The sequence below is a fragment of the Salvelinus namaycush genome, chromosome 7 (assembly GCF_016432855.1).
Source record: "Salvelinus namaycush isolate Seneca chromosome 7, SaNama_1.0, whole genome shotgun sequence".
Lineage (NCBI taxonomy): Eukaryota > Metazoa > Chordata > Actinopteri > Salmoniformes > Salmonidae > Salvelinus > Salvelinus namaycush.
This window is the reverse complement of record NC_052313.1, coordinates 57,744,304-57,768,392: the sequence shown is the minus strand read 5'-3', so window position 1 is coordinate 57,768,392 and position 24,089 is coordinate 57,744,304. Positions and strand designations below refer to the sequence as shown.

Here is a 24,089-nt window from a genome sequence, read left to right as displayed (position 1 = left end):
CATTCCAGCCATTAGTATGAGCCGTCCTCCCCTCAGCAGCCTCCACTGGTAGAGGCCTACCATCCTCACTGTGAAGTGGTGATCTGACCAAGCCTGTCTTCAACCAGTAGAGGTCTACCATCCTCACTGTCTGTATGTGTCATGTGCATTTGACCAATCAACCTTCCCTTCCCTGTTGCTGTCTTGCTCCATAATATCCATCCATTGTTATGGCATCTACCTCCACTGCAAGGTGTGCAGTTCCATTCTCTAATGCCAGGCCTAATTCAGTTCATTAGCATCTTAGCTGGGCGTTGAGGGTTGGGCTCATTAGCATACCTGTGAAAAGACAGATGCGACCCCTCCTGTCTCCGCCTCCAGTATCTCCGCTGCAGTAGTTTATCAGGGGGCTAGTCTGTTATATCTGGTGTAATTCTCCTGTCTTATCCGGTGTCCTGTGTGAATTTAAGTATGCTTCCTCTAATTCTCTCTCTCTCTTCCTCCCCTCCCGGAGGACCTGAGCCCTAGGACCATACCTCCGGACTACCTGGCTTGATGACTCCTTGCTGTCCCCAGTCCACCTGGTCGTGCTGCTGCTCCAGTTTCAACTGTTCTGCCTGCGGCTATGGAACCCTGACTTGTTCACCTGACCTGCTACCTTGTCCCGGACCTGCTACCTTGTCCCGGACCTGCTACCTTGTCCCGGACCTGCTACCTTGTCCCGGATCTGCTACCTTGTCCCGGGCCTGCTACCTTGTCCCGGACCTGCTACCTTGTCCCGGACCTGCTACCTTGTCCCGGACTTGCTACCTTGTCCCGGACCTGCTACCTTGTCCCGGACCTGCTACCTTGCCCCGGATCTGCTACCTTGTCCCGGGCCTGCTACCTTGTCCCGGGCCTGCTACCTTGTCCCGGACCTGCTACCTTGTCCCGGACCTGCTACCTTGTCCCGGACCTGCTACCTTGTCCCGGACCTACTAACTTGTCCCGGACCTTCTACCTTGTCCCGGACCTGCTACCTTGTCCCGGACCTGCTACCTTGTCCCGGACCTGCTGTTTTAGACTCTCTCTCTCTACCGCACCTGCTTTCTCCAACTCTGAATGCTCAGCTATGAAAAGCCAATTGACATTTACTCCTGAGGTGCTGACTTGTTGCACCCTCTACAACCACTGTGATCTATGGTCATCTATGAATGTTTGAACATGTTGGCCATGTACTGTTATAATCTCCACCCGGCACAGCCAGAAGAGGACTAGCCACCTCTCAGATCCTGGTTCCTCTCTAGGTTTCTTCCTGGGTTCTTGCATTTCTAGGGAGTTTTTCCAAGCCACAGTGCTTCTACATCTGCATTGCTTGCTGTTTGGGGTTAAAGGCTGGGTTTCTGTATAGCACTTTGTGACATCGGCTGATGTAAAAAGAGCTTTATAAATACATTTGATTGATTGGTTGATAGGTGCTCAGGTCTCTGTCTGTGTGAGACTAGCTGTAATTGACTTGTTAAAATGTTGAGTTACAGGGTGCAGGAATGACCCATGTCTGTGTGCTGTTAGAGAGTTGGAATAAAGAGGAATGCTGAGGGTGGGCTAATCTGGACAGGATTCTCTGTGTTTTAGTATTGGCTTCAGATCACAGAGAGCTGCTGTGGCTTCATCATCAACACAGTATCTTCACCCCCTACCTAGGACCTGCCAGTGGCTAGACGTCTCTATAGTCTTAAAACCTCTCCTCATGTGTAGCCTATTTCCTTCTGGGTTTCCTTTCAGTACCAGAGATAGGGGTAAAGGCCTATGCAGCTCTTGGCTGTTTCATTTTAAGTGTAGTTCACAATTTTGCCCAGCAGATGTCCCACTTCAATGAGATTATTGTAGTACTACCTTAATACTGTTATTGAATTAGAATTTTACGACCTCAGATCCCTTCACCAGCCTTAGTATGCTAATCATGGAGACCCTGGAATCCAATCAAAATGGTCAATTCACTTTGTACGCGTTGTTTCAGTGAGACTGGAGATAAGGACGGACATCTTGTGAAGGTCACAGAGGAAGGTAGGAGGAAGGAGAGTGTTTTTTTTATTGGGAGATGTGGAGAGTAGATACAGTATCCATTAATTAGTCTAATCTAATCAGACTGGCCGCTACTCTCTGGACATCTTGTGTTCCTGCTGATCATTCTACACTGTGTTACGAACAGAGATATACAGGGGCTGTGTTCAGTAGGGAGGAAACGTTTTGAAATTGAGTAACAAGCACAGGCTATCTGAACTTGTCCAATAAGAATACAGATTTTTGTTGCAAGATGTTTCCTAAAGTGTGCCCTGCTGAACACGACTCAGATCCCTGTCTGTCAGTGTCACTGGGCGACGGCGATGACAGGGGGTACTGACTGTGACGGCTGGATCCACAATGCCATCTGTGTCTGGCCTCCTAAGTGGTCTCTTTGTTATGGGCCTGGTGGGTCTGGTCCTCTGTTAGCTTCAGACCCAGAGACAGACAGAAAAACTCATCGCTAATTCTCCTCTTTCTGACAGAAATGGCCCGTGTGTGTGTGTGCTTGCCCATGTGTTTATGTGTGTGTATGAGTGTGTGTGTGTGTGTGTGTGTGTGTATGCCTGTGTGTGTGTGTGTGTGTGTGTGTGTGTGTGTGTGTGTGTGTGTGTGTGCGTGTGCGTGTGCGTGTGCGTGCGTGCGTGCCCGTGTGTGTGTATGTATGTACGTGTGTGTGCCCATGCGTGTGTGCCCATGTGTGTGTGTGTCCAGAGCCCAATGACACAGTGAGTTCCACCATGTCATGGAGCAGAATGTAGGACAACATAAGCAGCAGAAGGCAGTTTGTTCTGTATGATGACACGGGTTCTGTTCCTTGTAACCCCTCCCTCGTCATTGTCTTTGGCTGAATGTCACCTGATTTAATCCTGTACTGCTTAGGTTAATGCTGTAATCATACTAGCTAGAGAGACTATAGAAACAGAAAGACTACAGCTAGGATCATCAATCTTCTGGTTTTCCATGGACCACAACATTAAAGTTTTTTGCTGTGGTCGACAAAATGAGAAACGCTGATGGACGTTTGTACTGTTCTGGGTAAGTGATTCAGAAAACGAAATGCCTCATATTTATTCATAAGAGATTGAGGGGGTTTGAAGTTACTGTTGTTAGAGGAAATTAACAGACTGTAGAACTGTAAACTGTAGAGGATAAACAATATGAAGATGTGACTGACTGACTGACTGACTGACTGACTGACTGACTGACTGACTGACTGACTGACTGACTGACTGACTGACTGTGTGTGTGTGTGTGTGTGTGTGTGTGTGTGTGTGTGTGTGTGTGTGTGTGTGTGTGTGTGTGTGTGTGTGTGTGTGTGTGTGTGTGTGTGTGTGTGTGTGTGTGTGTGTGTGTTGAGAGAGAGGGGGGTTCAGGTGAATTCCTGAGGCCTGTGTTGAGAGGCAGATTAACAGAAGTTTCAGCATGTCTTATCACGCTGTCACCAAACCCATTCCACCCTCCATCTCTCCTCTGCAATCTGTTCTATGCCTTCTACCATCTTATGAAAGGTTTTTTGTTCACCCCTCCACATACACACATACACAAACACCCCCCCACACATGCGCACCGCACACACACACATGCGCACCGCACACGCACACACACGTATTCCCAGCAGACTACATTTAATAGATTCATGATTTATGTTGTCTGGGTGTCGGGTGCAGCAGTCCTCTTCCTACTGCTTCTACTCTTACCCCTCTCTTTCTCTCCCTGTCTCTACACCTCCTCCACCTCTCCCTCTTCCTCCTCCTCCTCCTTACGGTACTCCCATCAGCCCCTCTTTCTGGATGTGTTTTTAAATCTGAACTGGTGGACATCACATCACTATTTGTTTTAATGTGAATGGAAATAAAGGGAAGATGTTGTTGGATAATTTACCAAACACAACCTGTTGCCAATGTTGATAGACATACACCTCTGCATATTGCTATTTCAGCTCATAATTTCCCCAGGTCTTTATATATGCTGCCCATCAGCCGGCGTGAAGGGGATGACTGAGTTTATATTCTCAATCACATGCTGAAATGACTAGGTTTACGTCCCAAATGGCACCCTATTCCCTATTTAGTGCACTACTTTTGACCAATATCCATAGGGCTCTTATCAAAAGTAGCGCACTGTGAACGGAAAAGGGTGCCATTTGGGAAGCAGCCTAGCTGACTAGAACGCGTTCTGTCTCCTAGAGATGAATGTACTTTGGTGCGAACAGTGCAAATCAATCCCAGAACAACAGCAAAGGACTTTGTGAAGATGCTGAAGGAAACAGGTACAAAGTATCTATATCCACAGTTAAACGAGTCCTATATCGACATAACCTGAAAGGCCGCTCAGCAAGGAAGAAGCCACTGCTCCAAAACCACCATAAAAAGCCAGACTACGGTTTCTAACTGCCCATGGGGACATGTCCTCTGGTCTGATGAAACAAAAATAGAACTGTTTGGCCATAATGACCATCGTTACGTTTGGAGGAAAAAGGGGGACGCTTGCAAGCCGAAGAACACCCTCCCGACCATGAACCACGGGAGTGGCAGCATCATGTTGTGGGGGTGCTTTGCTGCAGGAGGGACTGGTGCACTTCCCAAAATAGATGGCATCATGAGGAAAGAACATTATGTGGATATATTGAAGCAACATCTCAAGACATCAGTCAGGAAGTTAAAGCTTGGTCGCAAATGGGTCTTCCAAATGGACAATGACCCCAAGCATACTTCCAAAGTTGTGGCAAAATGGCTTAAGGACAACAAAGTCAAGGTATTGGACTGGCCATCACAAAGCCCAGACCTCAATCCTACAGAAAATCTGTGGGCCGAACTGAAAAGGCGTGTGCGAGCAAGGAGGCCTACAAAGCTGACTCGGTTACACCAGCAGGAGGAATGTGCAAAATTCACCCAACTTATTGTGCGAAGCTTGTGGAAGGCTACCCGTGTTGAAAGAAATAAAAGCTGAAATAAATCATTCTCTCGACAAGTACTCTGACATTTTACATTCTTAAAATAAAGTGGTGATCCTAACTGACCAAAGACAGGGCATTTTTACTAGGATTAAATGTCAGGAATTGTGAAAAACTGAGTTTAAATGTATTTGGCTAAGGTGTAAGTACACTTACAACTTCAACTGTATACCAGCCATGGTAAAAGTGTATATATTTTTTTAACATAAAATAACATTTAATTCTGCTTGTTTTCTCCATATGCCTGGCATAGTACCTGAGGGATCTTTGTTATAGTCACCTTGGCATAGAGAACCAGGAGGTTTGTTCCTCCCATAAGAGGCTCCTTGGCATAGAGAACCAGGAGGGTTTGTTCCTCCCATCAGAGGCTCCTTGGCATAGAGAACCAGGAGGGTTTGTTCCTCCCATCAGAGGCTCCTTGGCATAGAGAACCAGGAGGTTTGTTCCTCCCATCAGAGGCTCCTTGGCATAGAGAACCAGGAGGGTTTGTTCCTCCCATCAGAGGCTCCTTGGCATAGAGAACCAGGAGGTGTGTTCCTCCCATCAGAGGCTCCTTGGCATAGAGAACCAGGAGGTTTGTTCCTCCCATCAGAGGCTCCTTGGCATAGAGAACCAGGAGGTTTGTTCCTCCCATCAGAGGCTCCTTGGCATAGAGAACCAGGAGGTTTGTTCCTCCCATCAGAGGCTCCTTGGCATAGAGAACCAGGAGGGTTGTTCCTCCCATCAGAGGCTCCTTGGCATAGAGAACCAGGAGGGTTGTTCCTCCCATCATAGAGAGGTCTCCTTGGAGGGGGAGACTGTGTGTGTGTGTGTGTGACTCACCATTATAATAAATCCAATAGACTCAAGAGTGGAAACATCCTAGAGAACGATGAGGGTAAACAACAGGATGTAGGATGTAGTTTCAGGTTGTATGAACATAGTGAACATGTGGATTATCATTGATACACTGTCTGACTGATCTCTGATCACACACACACACACACACACACACACACACACACACACACACACACACACACACACACACACACACACCACACACACACACACACACACACACACACCACACACCACACACACACACACACACACACACACACACACACACACACACACACACACACACACACACACACACACACACACACACACACACACACACACACACACACACATATGTCCCACAGGACGTCCTCAACCACCCTCTAATCTACAACATCTGTTAGGAAATGGATGGTTTCCTTCTATTTAATGGGAAAGCCAATACACAGCCCAGCTCATTAAAATACTATCACAATCCATCAGGACTTAATACAAACACTATCAATCATAATATTGAGTCACCATCCTTATGAAATGTCTCGGTCACTTTGGCTGCCGAGACTATACGTATCTGACAGACTGATGTTGGCCTGGTAAGTTATGACTGTATGTAAATGTGTTTGAATTGTTTTCTAAGAGGCATCCAGGGGATACACCTAATAATACAACACATTGTCAGTTGAGTAATTGAAAAAACAACAACTTTTGAGTCCTTCATATTGTGGGTCTGTGTTGAATGAGGGTATTTACTAAATGGAGAGTTACATATACACTAGATGGTGATAACTGCTGAGATATGACTCTAGGGGCTGAGATACAACTCTAGGGGCTGAGGTACGATTCTAGGGGCTGAGGTACGATTCTAGGGGCAGGGGGGCGACTCTAGGGGCTGAGGTACAACTCTAGGGGCAGGGGGCGACTCTAGGGGCTGAGATACAACTCTAGGGGCTGAGGTACGATTCTAGGGGCAGGGGGCGACTTTAGGGGCTGAGATACAACTCTAGGGGCTGAGGTACGATTCTAGGGGCAGGGGGCGACTCTAGGGGCAGGGGGCGACTCTAGGGGCTGAGGTACGACTCTAGGGGCTGAGGTACAATTCTAGGGGCTGAGGTACGACTCTAGAGGCTGAGGGGCGACTCTAGGGGCAGGGGTGACTCTAGGGGCTGAGGTACGACTCTAGGGGCCGAGGTACAACTCTAGGGGCTGAGGTACGATTCTAGGGGCTGAGATACAACTCTAGGGGCTGAGATACAACTCTAGGGGCTGAGGTACGATTCTAGGGGCAGGGGGCAACTCTAGGGGCTGAGATACAACTCTAGGGGCTGAGGTACGATTCTAGGGGCAGGGGGCGACTCTAGGGGCAGGGGGCGACTCTAGGGGCTGAGGTACGACTCTAGGGGCTGAGGTACAATTCTAGGGGCTGAGGGGCGACTCTAGGGGCAGGGGTGACTCTAGGGGCTGAGGTACGACTCTAGGGGCCGAGGTACGACTCTAGGGGCCGAGGTACGACTCTAGGGCCGAGGTACGACTCTAGGGCCGATGTACGACTCTAGGGCCGAGGTACGACTCTAGGGCCGAGGTACGACTCTAGGGGGCGAGGTACGACTCTAGGGCCGAGGTACGACTCTAGGGCCGAGGTACGACTCTAGGGGGCGAGGTACGGTACGACTCTAGGGGGCGAGGTACGGTACGACTCTAGGGCCGAGGTACGACTCTAGGGGCCGAGGTAAGACTCTAGGGGCCGAGGTAAGACTCTAGGGGCCGAGGTACGACTCTAGGGCCGAGGTCGATTCTAGGGGCTGAGTTTACATCTCTCGGGGCTGAGGTACATCTCTCGGGGCTGAGGTACGACTCTCGGGGCTGAAGTATGACTTTAGGGGCCTAAGGTGTGATTAAAGACCATGGTATGACTCTAGGGGCTAAGATATGATTAGGGGCTAAGGTATGACTCTACGGGCTGAAGGATACATTTTAAGGCTGACATAAAGGTTAAAAGCATGTTTTAAAGTTTACTGATCTGGGTTGGTGCTTTAGCTGGCTAGTACAGGATGGTGAAAAAGCCCTGTCCAGTTTCCGTGAGATACCTTGAGGCTATAGGCCATCCTCCTTACCTCAGCTCCATAAATATCCCAGCATGCCTCAGGAGGGCTTTGCTGTGTCATTGGCTGCGTTTATACAGGTCGTCCAATTTAGATATTTTGTCCAATGATTGACAAGAGATCTGATCTGATTGGTCTAAAGACCAATTAGTTTCAAAATATCAGAATTGGGCTGCCGGTGTAAACACAGCCATTGTAGCAACAGGGGTCTGTTCTACTGGTCTGTCTGGTAGGATGTTCTTCACACACCAGACAGACAGACAGACAGACAGACAGACAGACAGACAGACAGACAGACAGACAGACAGACAGACAGACAGACAGACAGACAGACAGACAGACAGACAGACAGACAGACAGACAGACAGACAGACAGACAGACAGACAGACAGACAGACAGACAGAAAAAGAGAAACAGAAACAGACAGACAGACAGAAAAAGAGAAACAGACAGACAGACAGAGAGAAAAAGAGAAACAGACAGACAGACAGAGAGAAAAAGAGAAACAGACAGACAGACAGAGAGAAAAAGAGAAACAGAGAGACAGACAGAGAGAAAAAGAGAAACAGACAGACAGAGACAAACAGGGAGAAAAAGAGAAACACAGAGAGACAGACAGACAGAGACAAACAGGGAGAAAAAGAGAAACACAGAGAGACAGACAGACAGAGACAAACAGGGAGAAAAAGAGAAACACAGAGAGACAGAGACAGAGAGAGAGAAACAGAGAGAGAGTGTATGTGTGTTTATTTGTGTGAGAGCGAGAAAGAGATTGTGTGTGTGCATATTTTTGTGCATGTGTGCATGCGTACTTGAGTTCATGCCAGGTTGTGCATGAATTGGTTGATTGCAGGTGACAGGTTTCACACAATTTATCTTGGGCATCAAATAGTGCATAACACCTTGTGAATGCCGAAGCATAGCCAAAGTCAACCTTGATCTCACGCTAGGATGTGTTGGGGGGGAAGAGAGTACCGCAGCATCACAAGTCAGTGTGGATCTGGATTCTCTCTGACAGGTTTTGGAATGAGGGGTCAATGGTGGTGTGTCTCAGTAGTAATAACAATCTGATACCATTCAGTGAGACACTTGTAAGAGATACAAGCAAAGTGGGCAAGCTAGGACTCACACAGTACTGGTGATGAAACAGTCAAGCTGGGACTCACACAGTACTCGTGATGACACAGTCAAGCTGGGATTCACACAGTACCGGTGATGAAACAGTCAAGCTGGGACTCATACAGTACTGGTGATGAAACAGTCAAGCTGGGATTCATACAGTACTGGTGATGAAACAGTCAAGCTGGGACTCATACAGTACTGGTGATGAAACAGTCAAGCTGGGACTCATACAGTACTGGTGATGAAACAGTCAAGCTGGGACTCACACAGTACTGGTGATGAAACAGTCAAGCTGGGACTCACACAGTACTGGTGATGAAACAGTCAAGCTGGGACTCATACAGTACTGGTGATGAAACAGTCAAGCTGGGACTCATACAGTACTGGTGATGAAACAGTCAGTTGGAGACAGTGTGTGTATGATGTATGGTAAATATAGTCTTGTATTCTGGCTTTAATGGCCACACCTACTCTTATATCTCTACCTGGTACAGCCAGAAGAGGACTGGCTTCCCTTCTGAGACTGGTTCCTTTCTACCCGGTACAGCCAGAAGAGGACTGGCCACCTCTCAGAGACTGGTTCCTCTCTAACCAGTACAGCCAGAAGAGGACTGGCCACCCCTCTGAGACTGGTTCCTCTCTACCCAGTACAGCCAGAAGAGGACTGGCCACCTCTCAGAGACTGGTTCCTCTCTAACCAGTACAGCCAGAAGAGGACTGGCCACCCCTCAGAGACTGGTTCCTCTCTACCCGGTACAGCCAGAAGAGGACTGGCCACCCCTCAGAGACTGGTTCCTCTCTACCCGGTACAGCCAGAAGAGGACTGGCCACCCCTCAGAGACTGGTTCCTCTCTACCCGGTACAGCCAGAAGAGGACTGGCCACCCCTCTGAGACTGATTCCTCTCTACCCGGTACAGCCAGAAGAGGACTGGCCACCCCTCTGAGACTGATTCCTCTCTACCCGGTACAGCCAGAAGAGGACTGGCCACCTCTCTGAGACTGGTTCCTCTCTAGGTTTCTTCCTAGGTTCTTGCCTTTCTATGGAGTTGTTCCTAGCTACTGTGCTTCTGCCTCTGCATTGCTTGCTCTTTGGGGTCTTAGGCTGGGTGTCTGTAAATCACTTAGTGACAACTGCTGATGTAAAAAGGGCTTTATAAATACGTTTGATTGTATCCATCCTGTACTGTATGTGTTGGCTAACTCTATGCTTCTTGTTGCCATGCACCATACATGTAAGAAGACTGAAGTTGGTCTCAGCACAAATACAGTTTGAATACATGGTGACTGTAGGGAAAGAGCAAGAGGCTAAATGATGATAGTGTCTTTACAATGGAGTAATCAACCAAGCTTCCTAGTGATGTAGTGAGGCTAACTGAATGATAGTGTCTTTACAATGGAGTAATCAACCAAGCTTCCTAGTGATGTAGTGAGGCTAACTGAATGATAGTCTTTACAATGGAGTAATCAACCAAGCTTCCTAGTGATGTAGTGAGGCTAACTGAATGATAGTCTTTACAATGGAGTAATCAACCAAGCTTCCTAGTGATGTAGTGAGGCTAACTGAATGATAGTCTTTACAATGGAGTAATCAACCAAGCTTCCTAGTGATGTAGTGAGGCTAACTGAATGAGTCTTTACAATGGAGTAATCAACCAAGCTTCCTAGTGATGTAGTGAGGCTAACTGAATGATAGTCTTTACAATGGAGTAATCAACCAAGCTTCCTAGTGATGTAGTGAGGCTAACTGAATGATAGTCTTTACAATGGAGTAATCAACCAAGCTTCCTAGTGATGTAGTGAGGCTAACTGAATGACAGTCTTTACAATGGAGTAATCAACCAAGCTTCCTAGTGATGTAGTGAGGCTAACTGAATGATAGTGTCTTTACAATGGAGTTATCAACCAAGCTTCCTAGTGATGTAGTGAGGCTAACTGAATGATAGTATTTACAATGGAGTAATCAACCAAGCTTCCTAGTGAATGTAGAAGGGCACAGTTGACAGATGTTTGGCACCAAAGTTAATTTTTATTCATTTTTTACAATGTACAATATACAAAAATATAGAGTACCAAAAAATTCACAGTGTCTAAAAGGCAGTGATTAAAAAGTCTCAATTCACAAATCCAACAGCCATGTTTGTAGTTCTGGAAAAGAGCAATAACTTGTGAGCAGGACTACAATACCCAGCTGACAGTACCACCTGGATGATTGTGTAGAAAAGGTGCAGAGCCCTCCGATTGGTGTTTTCCAACATGCAACAGCAGCATGTCCAATCACGATGACAAAACGAAGTGAATGTGTCCTGTGAGTGTCCACAACGATGAATGTACAGTAATTTATTTTTTTCTTCTTTTTAACACACTCTCTCACAGACACACACACACAGACACACACACACACTCACACACACACACTTAAACTCATTGAAATACATGAAGAGGGTTGTATCTTGAGATTTGAGGGTAACAGATACCATGGCAGCTAAACCTATGTGTGGCTACATTACTACATCACAGGGCTGAACATTAATCTACATAATATCCAGGCTGGTCCCAGATCTGTCATTACTACATTACAGGGTTGAACATTCATCTACATAACATCTAGCCTGGTCCCAGATCTGTCATTACTACATTACATTGCTGCAGATTATGTTACATAACATCTAACCTGGTCTCAGATCTGTCATTACTACATTACAGGGATGAACATTATGCTACATAACATCTAGCCTTGTCCCTGATCTGTTTGTGCTCCTGCCAACCCCATTGGTCATTGTCAAGCCATGTGCCAATGAGTGATGAGGGGTTGGCATGACAGCACAAACAGACTGGCACTCACATCAAATCCAGGATGGAGAACAACTCAAACCTCGGTTACTGACAGGTACAAACCTCCATCTCCTTCTTGATATTTACAAAACATATGCATTTTTACAACTAGAAGCCTTTAAAAACACAGAAAAGCTATACGATATACATTTTACAAACCATACTGACTTTAGGTGTCATTGCCTTTAGCATGGAACAGCATCTATGAACAAATTAAGATTTGCTGTTTAAGAAAACATGACTTAACATTCATCGAATGGAGAATGAATAGTTTGAGAACCTTCACAGTAAACTTCCAGACTCAGTATCATTTAAGTGAAGATGTCCTACCATCAGCTCAGTATCATTTAGGTGAAGATGTCCTACCATCAGCTCAGTATCATTTAGGTGAAGATGTCCTACCATCAGCTCAGTATCATTTAGGTGAAGATGTCCTACCATCAGCTCAGTATCATTTAGGTGAAGATGTCCTACCATCAGCTCAGTATCATTTAGGTGAAGATGTCCTACCATCAGCTCAGTATCATTTAGGTGAAGATGTCCTACCATCAGCTCAGTATCATTTAGGTGAAGATGTCCTACCATCAGCTCAGTATCATTTAGGTGAAGATGTCCTACCATCAGCTCAGTATCATTTAGGTGAAGATGTCCTACCATCAGCTCAGTATCATTTAGGTGAAGATGTCCTACCATCAGCTCAGTATCATTTAGGTGAAGATGTCCTACCATCAGCTCAGTATCATTTAGGTGAAGATGTCCTACCATCAGCTTAGATTGGGCTCAGATCTGTAACATGAACAACTTGAATGACTGGAAGAGATAGGAGTTGATCATCACTACTCTAATACCATCACATTGATACTCTCCACACTCTCCACACTCACAGTAACATATACAACAATGAATGGCCCAGCAAGACACACACACACACACACACACAGTATGGCTGGTGTTGCTATCTTCTTCTGCAGATGATTACCATAACATGATCCAGTATTGTGATCCAGTAATGGGATCCAGTATTGGGGTCCAGTATTTGGATACAGAAATGGGATCCAGTAATGTGATCCAGTGGAAGCAGTGCTGAGAAATCCAGTAATGTGATCCAGTATTGTGATCCAGTGGAAGCAGTGCTGAGTGATACAGTATTGTGATCCAGTGGAAGCAGTGCTGAGTGATCCAGTATTATGATCCAGTGGAAGCAGTGCTGAGTGATCCAGTGGAGGAGGTGCTGAATGATCCAGTATTATGATCTAGTGGAGGAGGTACTGAGTGATCCAGTATTGTGATCCAGTGGAGGAGGTGCTGAGTGATCCACTATTGTGATCCAGTGGAGGAGGTGCTGAGTGATCCAGTATTGTGATCTAGTGGAGGAGGTGCTGAGTGATCCAGTGGAAGCAGTGCTGAGTGATCCAGTATTGTGATCCAGTGGAAGAGGTGCTGAATGATCCAGTATTGTGATCCAGTGGAGGAGGTGCTGAGTGATCCAGTATTGTGATCTAGTGGAGGAGGTGCTGAGGGATCCAGTATTGTAATCCAGGTGATGACCTTATCTGCCACCATTCAATACACATTTCATCATAGCAACATGACAAACACATTTCCCTTCGGCATGATGATGAAACAGTGCCCTTACACACCAACTGTATTCATCATGCTTCACGTCAAGGTTTGGTATACAGATCATTTCCCACATCCATAGACATTTCCAATTGGATGCATCCATTTATCCATTTGAAGGGATGAGGGTGGTGAGACAGCTATCCATTTGAAGGGATGAGGGTGGTGAGACAGCTATCCATTTGAAGGGATGAGGGTGGTGAGACAGCTATCCATTTGAAGGGATGAGGGTGGTGAGACAGCTATCCATTTGAAGGGATGAGGGTGGTGAGACAGCTATCCATTTGAAGGGATGAGGGTGGTGAGACAGCTATCCATTTGAAGGGATGAGGGTGGTGAGACAGCTATCCATTTGAAGGGATGAGGGTGCTGAGACAGCTATCCATTTGAAGGGATGAGGGTGGTGAGACAGCTATCCATTTGAAGGGATGAGGGTGCTGAGACAGCTATCCATTTGAAGGGATGAGGGTGCTGAGACAGCTATCCATTTGAAGGGATGAGGGTGGTGAGACAGTATTGCTGAGCCTTAGCTGAGTATCTGGGTTAATTCAAAATACATGTTTTTTCTCAAAATGGCTCCTTTTACGTCGACTCTGAATCGCCGCCATTGTCATTTTTGGGTGTCGGTGCAGGTAGTTACAGGATTATAAACCCCTTCAGAGGCCATTGCCACGTCCCATTTGGCTCCCTATTCCCTACATAGTGCACTCCTTTCAACCAGGGCCCATTGGGCTCTAGTCAAAAGTAGTGCACTATATAGGGAATATGGTGCCATTTGGGACGTACCCAGGAGTCCTTGGGCTGCTCAGATGAAAGCAGTACCAGCCCCTCACTCTCTTTCCCTCTCTGTTAGTCCACACTGCGGGAGCACCTGACCATGAGGCTATTCTGATGCAGTGTGTCCAAACAAACAGGAGAAACAAGTTGGTGAGCAGGAGATGACAAACGTTTCCATACTGTCAGTGTTATTGAGTTCTGCATTTTCACCATCATAAAGTCAGTTTTTAGAGCTGGAAGGTGTCTTGGTCAGCATATTCCGGTACGGTATCTTTTGGGAACGGTTGACTTTGCCGTCTATATCGAATACAAACCAGCCACAATGTCTTATGTTCTCCTCAGATCAAATGTGAAGTCTGTGGGTTTTTGTGATATACATGATCTGATACCGTAGGGTTTTACAGGAGACTTTTAACAGTGTTGTTTTAGAACAGATTCCATAAGTAGTGAATCTCCATACTGAACCATAAGGCTGCTACAGCCCAGCTCCCTCATAAGACTCCAACTCCCAGCATTCCACATGGTCCAGTCTCCTTCCCCGTCTTGAGATGAGTTGCTGTACTGCACAGTAGAGTAGAAAAACAACGTCATAAAACAGTCATATCAACTGAACAGTCACAATGATACGAAAGTGTTGTCCTGTTGGTTGACAGGGACAGTTCAACCTCCGTCCGCACTGGTGATTGAGAAGAACGTGCATGGTTCGGACCTTGAGAGGACACACCCAGTTCAAGGGTCTGCCCGGTCGTTAACACAGCTCCCCCTCACCGTAGCAGAGTACACACTCAACTGAGGAGAGGAGAGGAAATGGTGAAGGGTCTGGGGTGCAGGAGTGTTTCCAACTTCCCATAGAGAAGAGAGTTGGAGGGGGGGGGGGGTCCTGTCTCAACTGTGGTGCATATAGTTCCTGCAAGGTGAGTCGGGGTGGAAGGGGTGGTCGTATTTGCCCAGGGGTGCAGGGTAGTAGGTGGTGGTGTAAACGTTATTCTGGGGGAGGGAGGGGAGGGGCGAGAGGGACGAGGGGAAGAAGTTGCAGCTCTCGTCTGGGAGAAGGTTGTTCTTGTTCAGCGTCTGTGGAAGACAGAAGGGAACAGAACAGGGGGTTGAATTAATTAATTCAAGTAATGGCTCGATTAATCAAACACAGCTGTGTGAGTCTCGCCCTCCTTTCTGATAGGTTAACAGGCTAATGAACACATTAATAAAGAGTGGGAGGCAAACAGGTGGTACATCACTGGGACATCACAAGGGCAGGACTGACGGACGGACGGACACACAGCTACTGTCTCTCTGCCATTCTACCAAAGAGCAAAATAGGCAAAATAAGACAAGCAAAGACTACAATGACCTGACCATTTGAGGTCTGATATTTGGTATTTGAAGCAGACCTACGTTCAAATAGTATTTACTTTCTTTCAAATTCTTCATTTGTGCTTGATTGGGCTTGCCTGATGCAATGGAACCAATGGAAAAATTCCAAAAGTGCAAACCCCACCCATCTGGCACTCCAGGCAGACTTAATTAAAAGTATTTGAAAGAAAAACAATGTTATCTATCTGAACCTGCAGGTCTGACTCTGCCCTAACGGATTGTTCCATTCCCTGTCTGTAAGGGTGGGGGATAGGAAGAGTGGAATACTCCACCTTGAACTCCATGGGGGTGTACTTCTCGTTCTTTGGCGTCGTGTTGCCCTTATAGCTGAGGTGGTTGGGCGTGGTGGGGTGGATGACGGCTGACTCCTGGGAGGGCTTGTGGAGTCGTTGGCAGTAGGCGTAGACCAGGACCGACAGCCCCACCGCCGCAAAGAAACATAACGCTCCCGTGGCCATCAGGTGGAACAGAGAGAAGGCTGGTAGGAGGAAAGAGACAGAGTTTGAATAATATTTACTCCATTAATTTTATATGTTCCAATATGTTTGCTTTGGCAATGTAGTCTTGTTCCCAAAAATTGCGAGTTCAAACCTGTTTTGAAGGCTAAGTGCAGCTAAGCTAGTGATCAGACCTGGGTTCAAATACTATTTAAAATCAGTTAAAATGCCTTATCTGTGCTTGATTGAGCTTGCCTGGCTAAATGGAACATTTCTAAAAGTGTGAACCCTGGTCATATAGCACTGCAGCCAGGCTAGAACGGAAGCTAAAAGTTTTGGAAAGATTACAAATAGTATTTGAACCCAGGTCTACTAGCAACATTGCAATAGCTCCATAATGTTTTTGTCATGAGAGGATCTGCTCAAAAGACCAAGAATCATACTGAAACTAAAGCCTTGTTCGCACGCCTTAAGACTAAAATTAGTTCTTCAAATCTGTTTTGGAATACTGACTGTCCAAACAGCAAGTTACAAGTGACCAAATCAGATTTGTGTGTGTTCAGACAGCAGTCATTTGCTGATGTTGCTATGCTAGTTGTCATAGTAACGACAGATGTGTGCGCAGTGGTGTAGGCTGATTGGTGGTGGTGCTCGTGCTTCCTATCACTCAGAAGTTATGTAGCAAGCTAAGGTGACAACAATGCCTCCCTGTTTAGAATTTTCAAATTCATAGTGGAAGTACACTTTTTTTTTAAACCTCAAAGTATAAGATGATCCAACTTTCAAAACTAGTCCTTTTCGGCTAGCCACAGCAGTCAGCAGGCTAGCCATAGCCATCAGCTAGCTAGCCACAGCCATCAGCTAGCTAGCTGTTTAGCTTTTTAGCACATTCAGTCATTTGTTTTTAAATTAACAAGCTAATTAGCTTCCACATGGTCTTGTCAAAACTGTCAACCCACTAGCTAGTAAGCAACAATTTATACCAAATAAATCAAATTTGACCGTTCAGACAGAAGTTGCACAGGCAGGAATCAGATTTGTATCTGATTGCAAACCACCTACAAAGGTGGTTTGAAATATGGCTTTAAATATTTGATTCCATGTACTTTTTGGCTGTTCAGACTGCAGGAAAAATAACAGATTCAGACCAGATATGGAAAAAAATTGGATTTGAATCACTTCAAACTGCCAATGTGAACAAGGCTTTAAGGCTCTATTAAATCAGATCCGCTTTAGCCTACATCCACATGGCGGTTGTTTTGGCAGTGTCAGAGTTGGAACCGCGTTAGAGCTGTCAGATCCACAAGCGGCTCCTGGCATCATTCCTAAAGCAGACATTGCCATTGGCTGAACGGTGTCGCATTAAGAGAAATCCCATGCAGCCTTGTTTAGAAGTTTTAACACTGGAATGTGAGATGTAATCTACACCTTGATCAGGCTGATAGAAATCCTCATTATTTTGTTTAATGATTTTTGATTTGAGTGCAATTATTTCTATATAGCCTACACTTTCTCATTCTGAACTTGTAATGCGAGTGGGAAGGGGTGTGGCTTTGTGACAATGATCAATAGCAGCTGTGGGTATTTGCTATCGCCGGTTAACGCTTGATCTGACTGAATCTAGGCCTAAAGCTTTTAGGAATGACAGCATTGTGTGTAATTAGGGTGGCGATGATTCATTTGTGATGCAACGGGAGTGGGAAGGGCGTAAGAGGAGAGGGGGAGGAAGGGGGTGACGAGAGACACGCTCCATGTCCTTGGGGTCCCTGTAACCCCCCACTGGGATGGGGGGGATTCTCATAATTCACTTACCCCCACAGCGCTGATCGTTATCCTGTCCAGGCAGAACGACTGCAGAGAAAAATAGAGAGAAGAAGAGGAAAGAAATAGGGAGGAACCGAGAGAGAAACAGACTGTTACTGCAATGCACAATTCAACCAGCCAATAGAGTCAAAGCTCCCCACAATCACAGAGTACCACTTTCTGCAGCAAAACCAACCAATCACTGCCCATAAAGTGATGGTCAGCTGGCTATTTAGCAGTATGTTCAAAATGTTGGGGACTGACCTGGCACCTCGGGGGGCTGGCAGGGCCTGCTCGCCGTGGCATTGCCCTGACACAGGCTGGGGTCTGCCTCCCGTTCCCCACACTCCCTGCTGCGATGCTGCAGCCCCTCCTCGTCACACTCCCCCCACTCTGACCACACCAGCCAGCCACCTGGAGGAACAGCGGAGGAGGAGTGGAGGGGGTTGGAGGAGAGAGAGGAGAGGGTGGATGGAGAGAAGAGAGGATGATGAGTTGTTGTTCCACTATAAGTCAAAGCAAAGCCACAGTGAACTCAACATAGCAGCTACATAACCTTAACATGACTTATGCACCATCATTTCAATTAAATGAGTTACTTTGAATGGTCAACATTTTAAAAACAATATTTGAACGAATGCTGCAAATATGTGTACCTGTGCAGGCTATGATTGAATGTTGTGTATCTGTGTATGACTGAGTGCTGCATATCTGTCATCTGTGAATCTGTTCATTCTGCATACCTTCACAGGTGTGTGTGTTGCACAGGGCCTCTTCAGTGTGCAGGCCGATGCAGATGTCACCTCCGTTGGCGGGGGCAGGGTTGCTACAGGTACGGGTACGCTGGTAGTGCCCACCTCCACAGGTGGCAGAGCAGTGAGACCATGACGCCCAGCACGACCAGGTTCCTTTCACTGGACACACACACACACACACACACACACACACCAAACTTTTATAGAAAATATAAAAGGTTAATATCCTGTAGCCCTTCACAGTCAGTATACAGGTTGAAAAGGGCTGATTGAACACTGATAAGCACCTACATTGGAACACAGTGGCTGTATAGTAACGTGTTATACAGCTCTGGCTCTGCGCTTCACAGGTCTGTATGGGTTTTGACTGAGAGACGTTCTGAACTTGTGCACCACGCGCAACAAGAAGTTGCCCCCCATCCCTCCAGATAATTAGGCAACTTTTTCACATTTGTTGTTGTCTGAGTGAGGAGAATGCTGTAAATGACGAGGACTCGATGTATTTTGAAAGAGGATACATTGAGAATTATAATAAATACCGCTTTGATGTCATACAAGCAAGCCAAACACCCGTGAGTCCAAATGCGCACTTCACATTTCCATATCATAAAACTCATGTCATATAGTGTCAACGTTTATGATCACTATGTTGATGTACAGTTAGTTACAAGATGACATGGCGTTATACCCTGGGTTGTCCTGAACACAATGAGCCTATGTTTGTTACATTGTGAAAATTTGCCGTGGACCACGCACCAGAATACATTCATGCAGTGATGGAAAAAGTACCCAATTGTCATACTTGAGTAAAGTAACGATACCTTAAAAGAAAACGACTCAAGTAAAAGTGAAAGTCACCCACTAAAATACTTCTTGAGTAAAAGTCTAAAAGTATTTGGTTTTAAATGTACTTATGTATCAAAATTAAATGTAATCGCAAAAATATAATTACAGTTGAAGTCAGAAGTTTACATACACTTAGGTTGGAGTCATTAAAACTAATTTTTCAACCACTCCACACATTTCTTGTTAACAAACTATAGTTTTGGCAAGTCGGTTAGGACATCTACTTTGTGCATGACACAAGTAATTTTTCCAACAATTGCTTACAGATAGATTATTTCACTTATAATTCACTGTGTCACAATTCTAGTGAGTCAGAAGTTTACATACACTAAGTTGACTGTGCCTTTAAACAGCTTGGAAAATTCCTGAAAATTATGTCATGGCTTTAGAAGCTTCTGATTGGCTAATTGACATCATTTGAGTCAATTGGAGGTGTACCTGTGGATGTATTTCAAGGCCTACCTTCAAACTCAGTGCCTCTTTGCTTGACATCATGGGGAAATCAAAAGAAATCAGCCAAGACCTCAGAAAAACAATTGTAGACCTCCACAAGTCTGGTTCATCCTTGTCTGGTTCATCCAAATGCCTGAAGGTACAAATCTGTACAAACAATAGTACGCAAGTATAAACACCATGGGACCACGCAGCCGTCATACCGCTCAGGAAGGAGACACGTTCTGTCTCCTAGAGATGAACGTACTTTGGTGCAAAAAGTGCAAATCAATCCCAGATGGGGACAAAGATTGTACTTTTTGGAGAAATATCCTCTGGTCTGACGAAACAAAAATAGAACGGTTTTGGCATAATGACCATCATTATGTTTGGAGGAAAAAGGGGGAGGCTTGCAAGCCAAAGAACACCATCCCAACCGTGAAGCACAGGGGTGTCAGCATCATGTTGTGGGGTGCACAAAATCGATGGCACCATGAGGGAGGAAAATTATGTGGATATATTGAAGCAACATCTCAAGACATCAGTCAGGAAGTTAAAGCTTGGTCGCAAATGGGTCTTCCAAATTGACAATGACCCCAAGCATACTTCCAAAGTTGTGGCAAAATGGCTTAAGGACAACAAAGTCAAGGTATTGGAGTGGCCATCACAAAGCCCTGACCTCAATCCTATAGAAAATTTGTGGGCAGAACTGAAAAAGTGTGTGTGAGCAAGGAGGCCTACAAACCTGACTCAGTTACACCAGCTCTGTCAGGAGGAACGGGCCAAAATTCACCCAACTTACTTTGGGAAGCTTGTGGAAGGCTACCCATGATGAAATAAATAAAAGCTGAAATAAATCACTCTATCTACTATTATTCTGACATTTCACATTCTTAAAATAAAGTGGTGATCCTAACTGACCTAAGACAGGGAATTTCTACTAGTATTAAATGTCAGGAATTGTGAAAATCTGAGTTTAAATGTATTTGGCTAAGGTGTATGTAAACTTCCGACTTCAACTGTAGGTATCAAAAGTAAAAGTATAAATAATTTCAAATTCCTAATATTAAGCAAACCTGACGGCACGATTTTCTTGTTTTTTACATTTACGGATAGCCAGGGGCACACTTCAACACTCAGACATAATTTACAAACTAAGCATTTGTGTTTAGTGAGTCTGACAGATCAGAGGCAGTAGGGATGACCAAGGATGTTCTCTTGATAAGTGCATGAATTAGACAATTTTCCTGTCCTGCAAAGCATTCAAAATGTAACTAGTAATTTTGGGTGTCAGGGAAAATGTATGGAGTAAAAAGTACATTATTTTCTTTAGGAATGTATTGGAGTAAAAGTAAAAGTTGTCAAATATAAATAGTAAAGTACAGACACCACAAAAACGACTTAAGTAGTACTTGAAAGTATTTTTACTTAAGTAACACCACTGTTCATGACTCCAATCTATGCGCACCAAAATGATGATCTGCTTCTCTGAATTGCCTTGTGAAAACCTAACATATTTTATAATTTAGCAAGTCATGTTGGCAGTAGAACAAGCTTTCAAATGATGCCCATCTGACCCAGATTGTGAATTATAATGGACTGTTTTTGGAATGCGAAAACAACAACAGTAATTGTGTGAAGGCGGGGATGCAGGGTTGTGTTCCAAACAAAACAACAACAGTAATTGTGTGAAGGCGGGGATGCAGGTTGTGTTCCAAACAAAACAACAACAGTAATAGTTGTGAAGGCAGGGATGCAGGTTGTGTTCCAAACAAAACAATTACAGTAGTTGTGTAAAGGTGGGGATGCAGGTTGTGTTCCAAACAAAACAACAACAGTAGTTGTGTAAAGGCGGGGATGCAGGTTGTGTTCCAAACAAAACAACAACAGTAATAGTTGTGAAGGCAGGGATGCAGGGTTGTGTTCCAAACAAAACAACAACAGTAATAGTTGTGAAGGCAGGGATGCAGGGTTGTGTTCCAAACAAAACAACAACAGTAGTTGTGTGAAGGCGGGGATGCAGGTTGTGTTCCAAACAAAACAACAACAGTAATAGTTGTGAAGGTGGGGATGCAGGTTGTGTTCCAAACAAAACAACTACAGTAATTGTGTAAAGGTGGGGATGCAGGGTTGTGTTCCAAACAAAACAACAACAGTAATTGTGTAAAGGTGGGGATGCAGGTTGTGTTCCAAACAAAACAACAACAGTAATAGTTGTGAAGGCAGGGATGCAGGTTGTGTTCCAAACAAAACAACAACAGTAGTTGTGTGAAGGCAGGGATGCAGGTTGGGTTCCAAACAAAACAACAACAGTAGTTGTGTAAAGGTGGGGATGCAGGTTGTGTTCCAAACAAAACAACAACAGTAGTTGTGTGAAGGCGGGGATGCAGGTTGTGTTCCAAACAAAACAACTACAGTAATTGTGTAAAGGTGGGGATGCAGGTTGTGTTCCAAACAAAACAACTACAGTAATTGTGTAAAGGTGGGGATGCAGGTTGTGTTCCAAACAAAACAACAACAGTAATAGTTGTGAAGGCGGGGATGCAGGTTGTGTTCCAAACAAAACAACAACAGTAGTTGTGTAAAGGTGGGGATGCAGGTTGTGTTCCAAACAAAACAACAACAGTAGTTGTGTGAAGGCAGGGATGCAGGGTTGTGTTCCAAACAAAACAACTACAGTAATTGTGTAAAGGTGGGGATGCAGGTTGTGTTCCAAACAAAACAACAACAGTAATTGTGTGAAGGCGGGGATGCAGGTTGTGTTCCAAACAAAACAACAACAGTAGTAGTGTGAAGGCGGGGCTGCAGGTTGTGTTCCAAACAAAACAACTACAGTAATTGTGTAAAGGTGGGGATGCAGGTTGTGTTCCAAACAAAACAACTACAGTAATTGTGTAAAGGTGGGGATGCAGGTTGTGTTCCAAACAAAACAACAACAGTAGTTGTGTGAAGGCAGGGATGCAGGTTGTGTTCCAAACAAAACAACAACAGTAATTGTGTGAAGGCGGGGATGCAGGTTGTGTTCCAAACAAAACAACAACAGTAGTTGTGTAAAGGCAGGGATGCAGGTTGTGTTCCAAACAAAACAACAACAGTAGTTGTGTGAAGGCAGGGATGCAGGGTTGTGTTCCAAACAAAACAACAACAGTAGTTGTGTGAAGGCAGGGATGCAGGTTGTGTTCCAAACAAAACAACAACAGTAGTTGTGTAAAGGTGGGGATGCAGGTTGTGTTCCAAACAAAACAACAACAGTAGTAGTGTGAAGGCAGGGATGTAGGTTGTGTTCCAAACAAAACAACAACAGTAGTTGTGTGAAGGCGGGGATGTAGGTTGTGTTCCAAACAAAACAACAACAGTAGTTGTGTGAAGGCGGGGATGTAGGTTGTGTTCCAAACAAAACAACAACAGTAGTTGTGTGAAGGCGGGGATGCAGGGTTGTGTTCCAAACAAAACAACAACAGTAGTTGTGTGAAGGCGGGGATGCAGGTTGTGTTCCAAACAAAACAACAACAGTAGTAGTGTGAAGGTGGGGATGCAGGGTTGTGTTCCAAACAAAACAACAACAGTAGTTGTGTGAAGGCGGGGATGCAGGGTTGTGTTCCAAACAAAACAACAACAGTAGTTGTGTGAAGGCAGGGATGCAGGTTGTGTTCCAAACAAAACAACAACAGTAGTTGTGTGAAGGCGGGGATGCAGGGTTGTGTTCCAAACAAAACAACAACAGTAATAGTTGTGAAGGCGGGGATGCAGGTTGTGTTCCAAACAAAACAACAACAGTAGTTGTGTAAAGGTGGGGATGCAGGTTGTGTTCCAAACAAAACAACAACAGTAGTTGTGTGAAGGCGGGGATGCAGGGTTGTGTTCCAAACAAAACAACAACAGTAGTAGTGTGAAGGTGGGGATGCAGGTTGTGTTCCAAACAAAACAACAACAGTAGTTGTGTGAAGGCAGGGATGCAGGTTGTGTTCCAAACAAAACAACAACAGTAATAGTTGTGAAGGCGGGGATGCAGGGTTGTGTTCCAAACAAAACAACAACAGTAATAGTTGTGAAGGCAGGGATGCAGGTTGTGTTCCAAACAAAACAACAACAGTAATAGTTGTGAAGGCAGGGATGCAGGGTTGTGTTCCAAACAAAACAACAACAGTAGTTGTGTAAAGGCAGGGATGCAGGTTGTGTTCCAAACAAAA

At 45.2% G+C, this 24,089-nt stretch overlaps 1 protein-coding gene across 1 annotated transcript in view; it reads right to left on the bottom strand.

Moving 5' to 3' along the window:
* Positions 1–15,140: 15,140 nt before the first annotated feature.
* Positions 15,141–24,089, bottom strand: part of sema5bb (sema domain, seven thrombospondin repeats (type 1 and type 1-like), transmembrane domain (TM) and short cytoplasmic domain, (semaphorin) 5Bb) — a 56,446-nt gene continuing 47,497 nt past the window's right edge. The window contains exons 17-21 of the mRNA XM_038997392.1: positions 18,610–18,780; positions 18,131–18,280; positions 17,876–17,914; positions 15,899–16,104; positions 15,141–15,326 (exon numbers count right to left, since the gene is read on the bottom strand). Coding sequence (XP_038853320.1) covers positions 15,141–15,326; positions 15,899–16,104; positions 17,876–17,914; positions 18,131–18,280; positions 18,610–18,780 — 752 coding nt within the window. The remainder of the gene's footprint in view (positions 15,327–15,898; positions 16,105–17,875; positions 17,915–18,130; positions 18,281–18,609; positions 18,781–24,089) is intronic.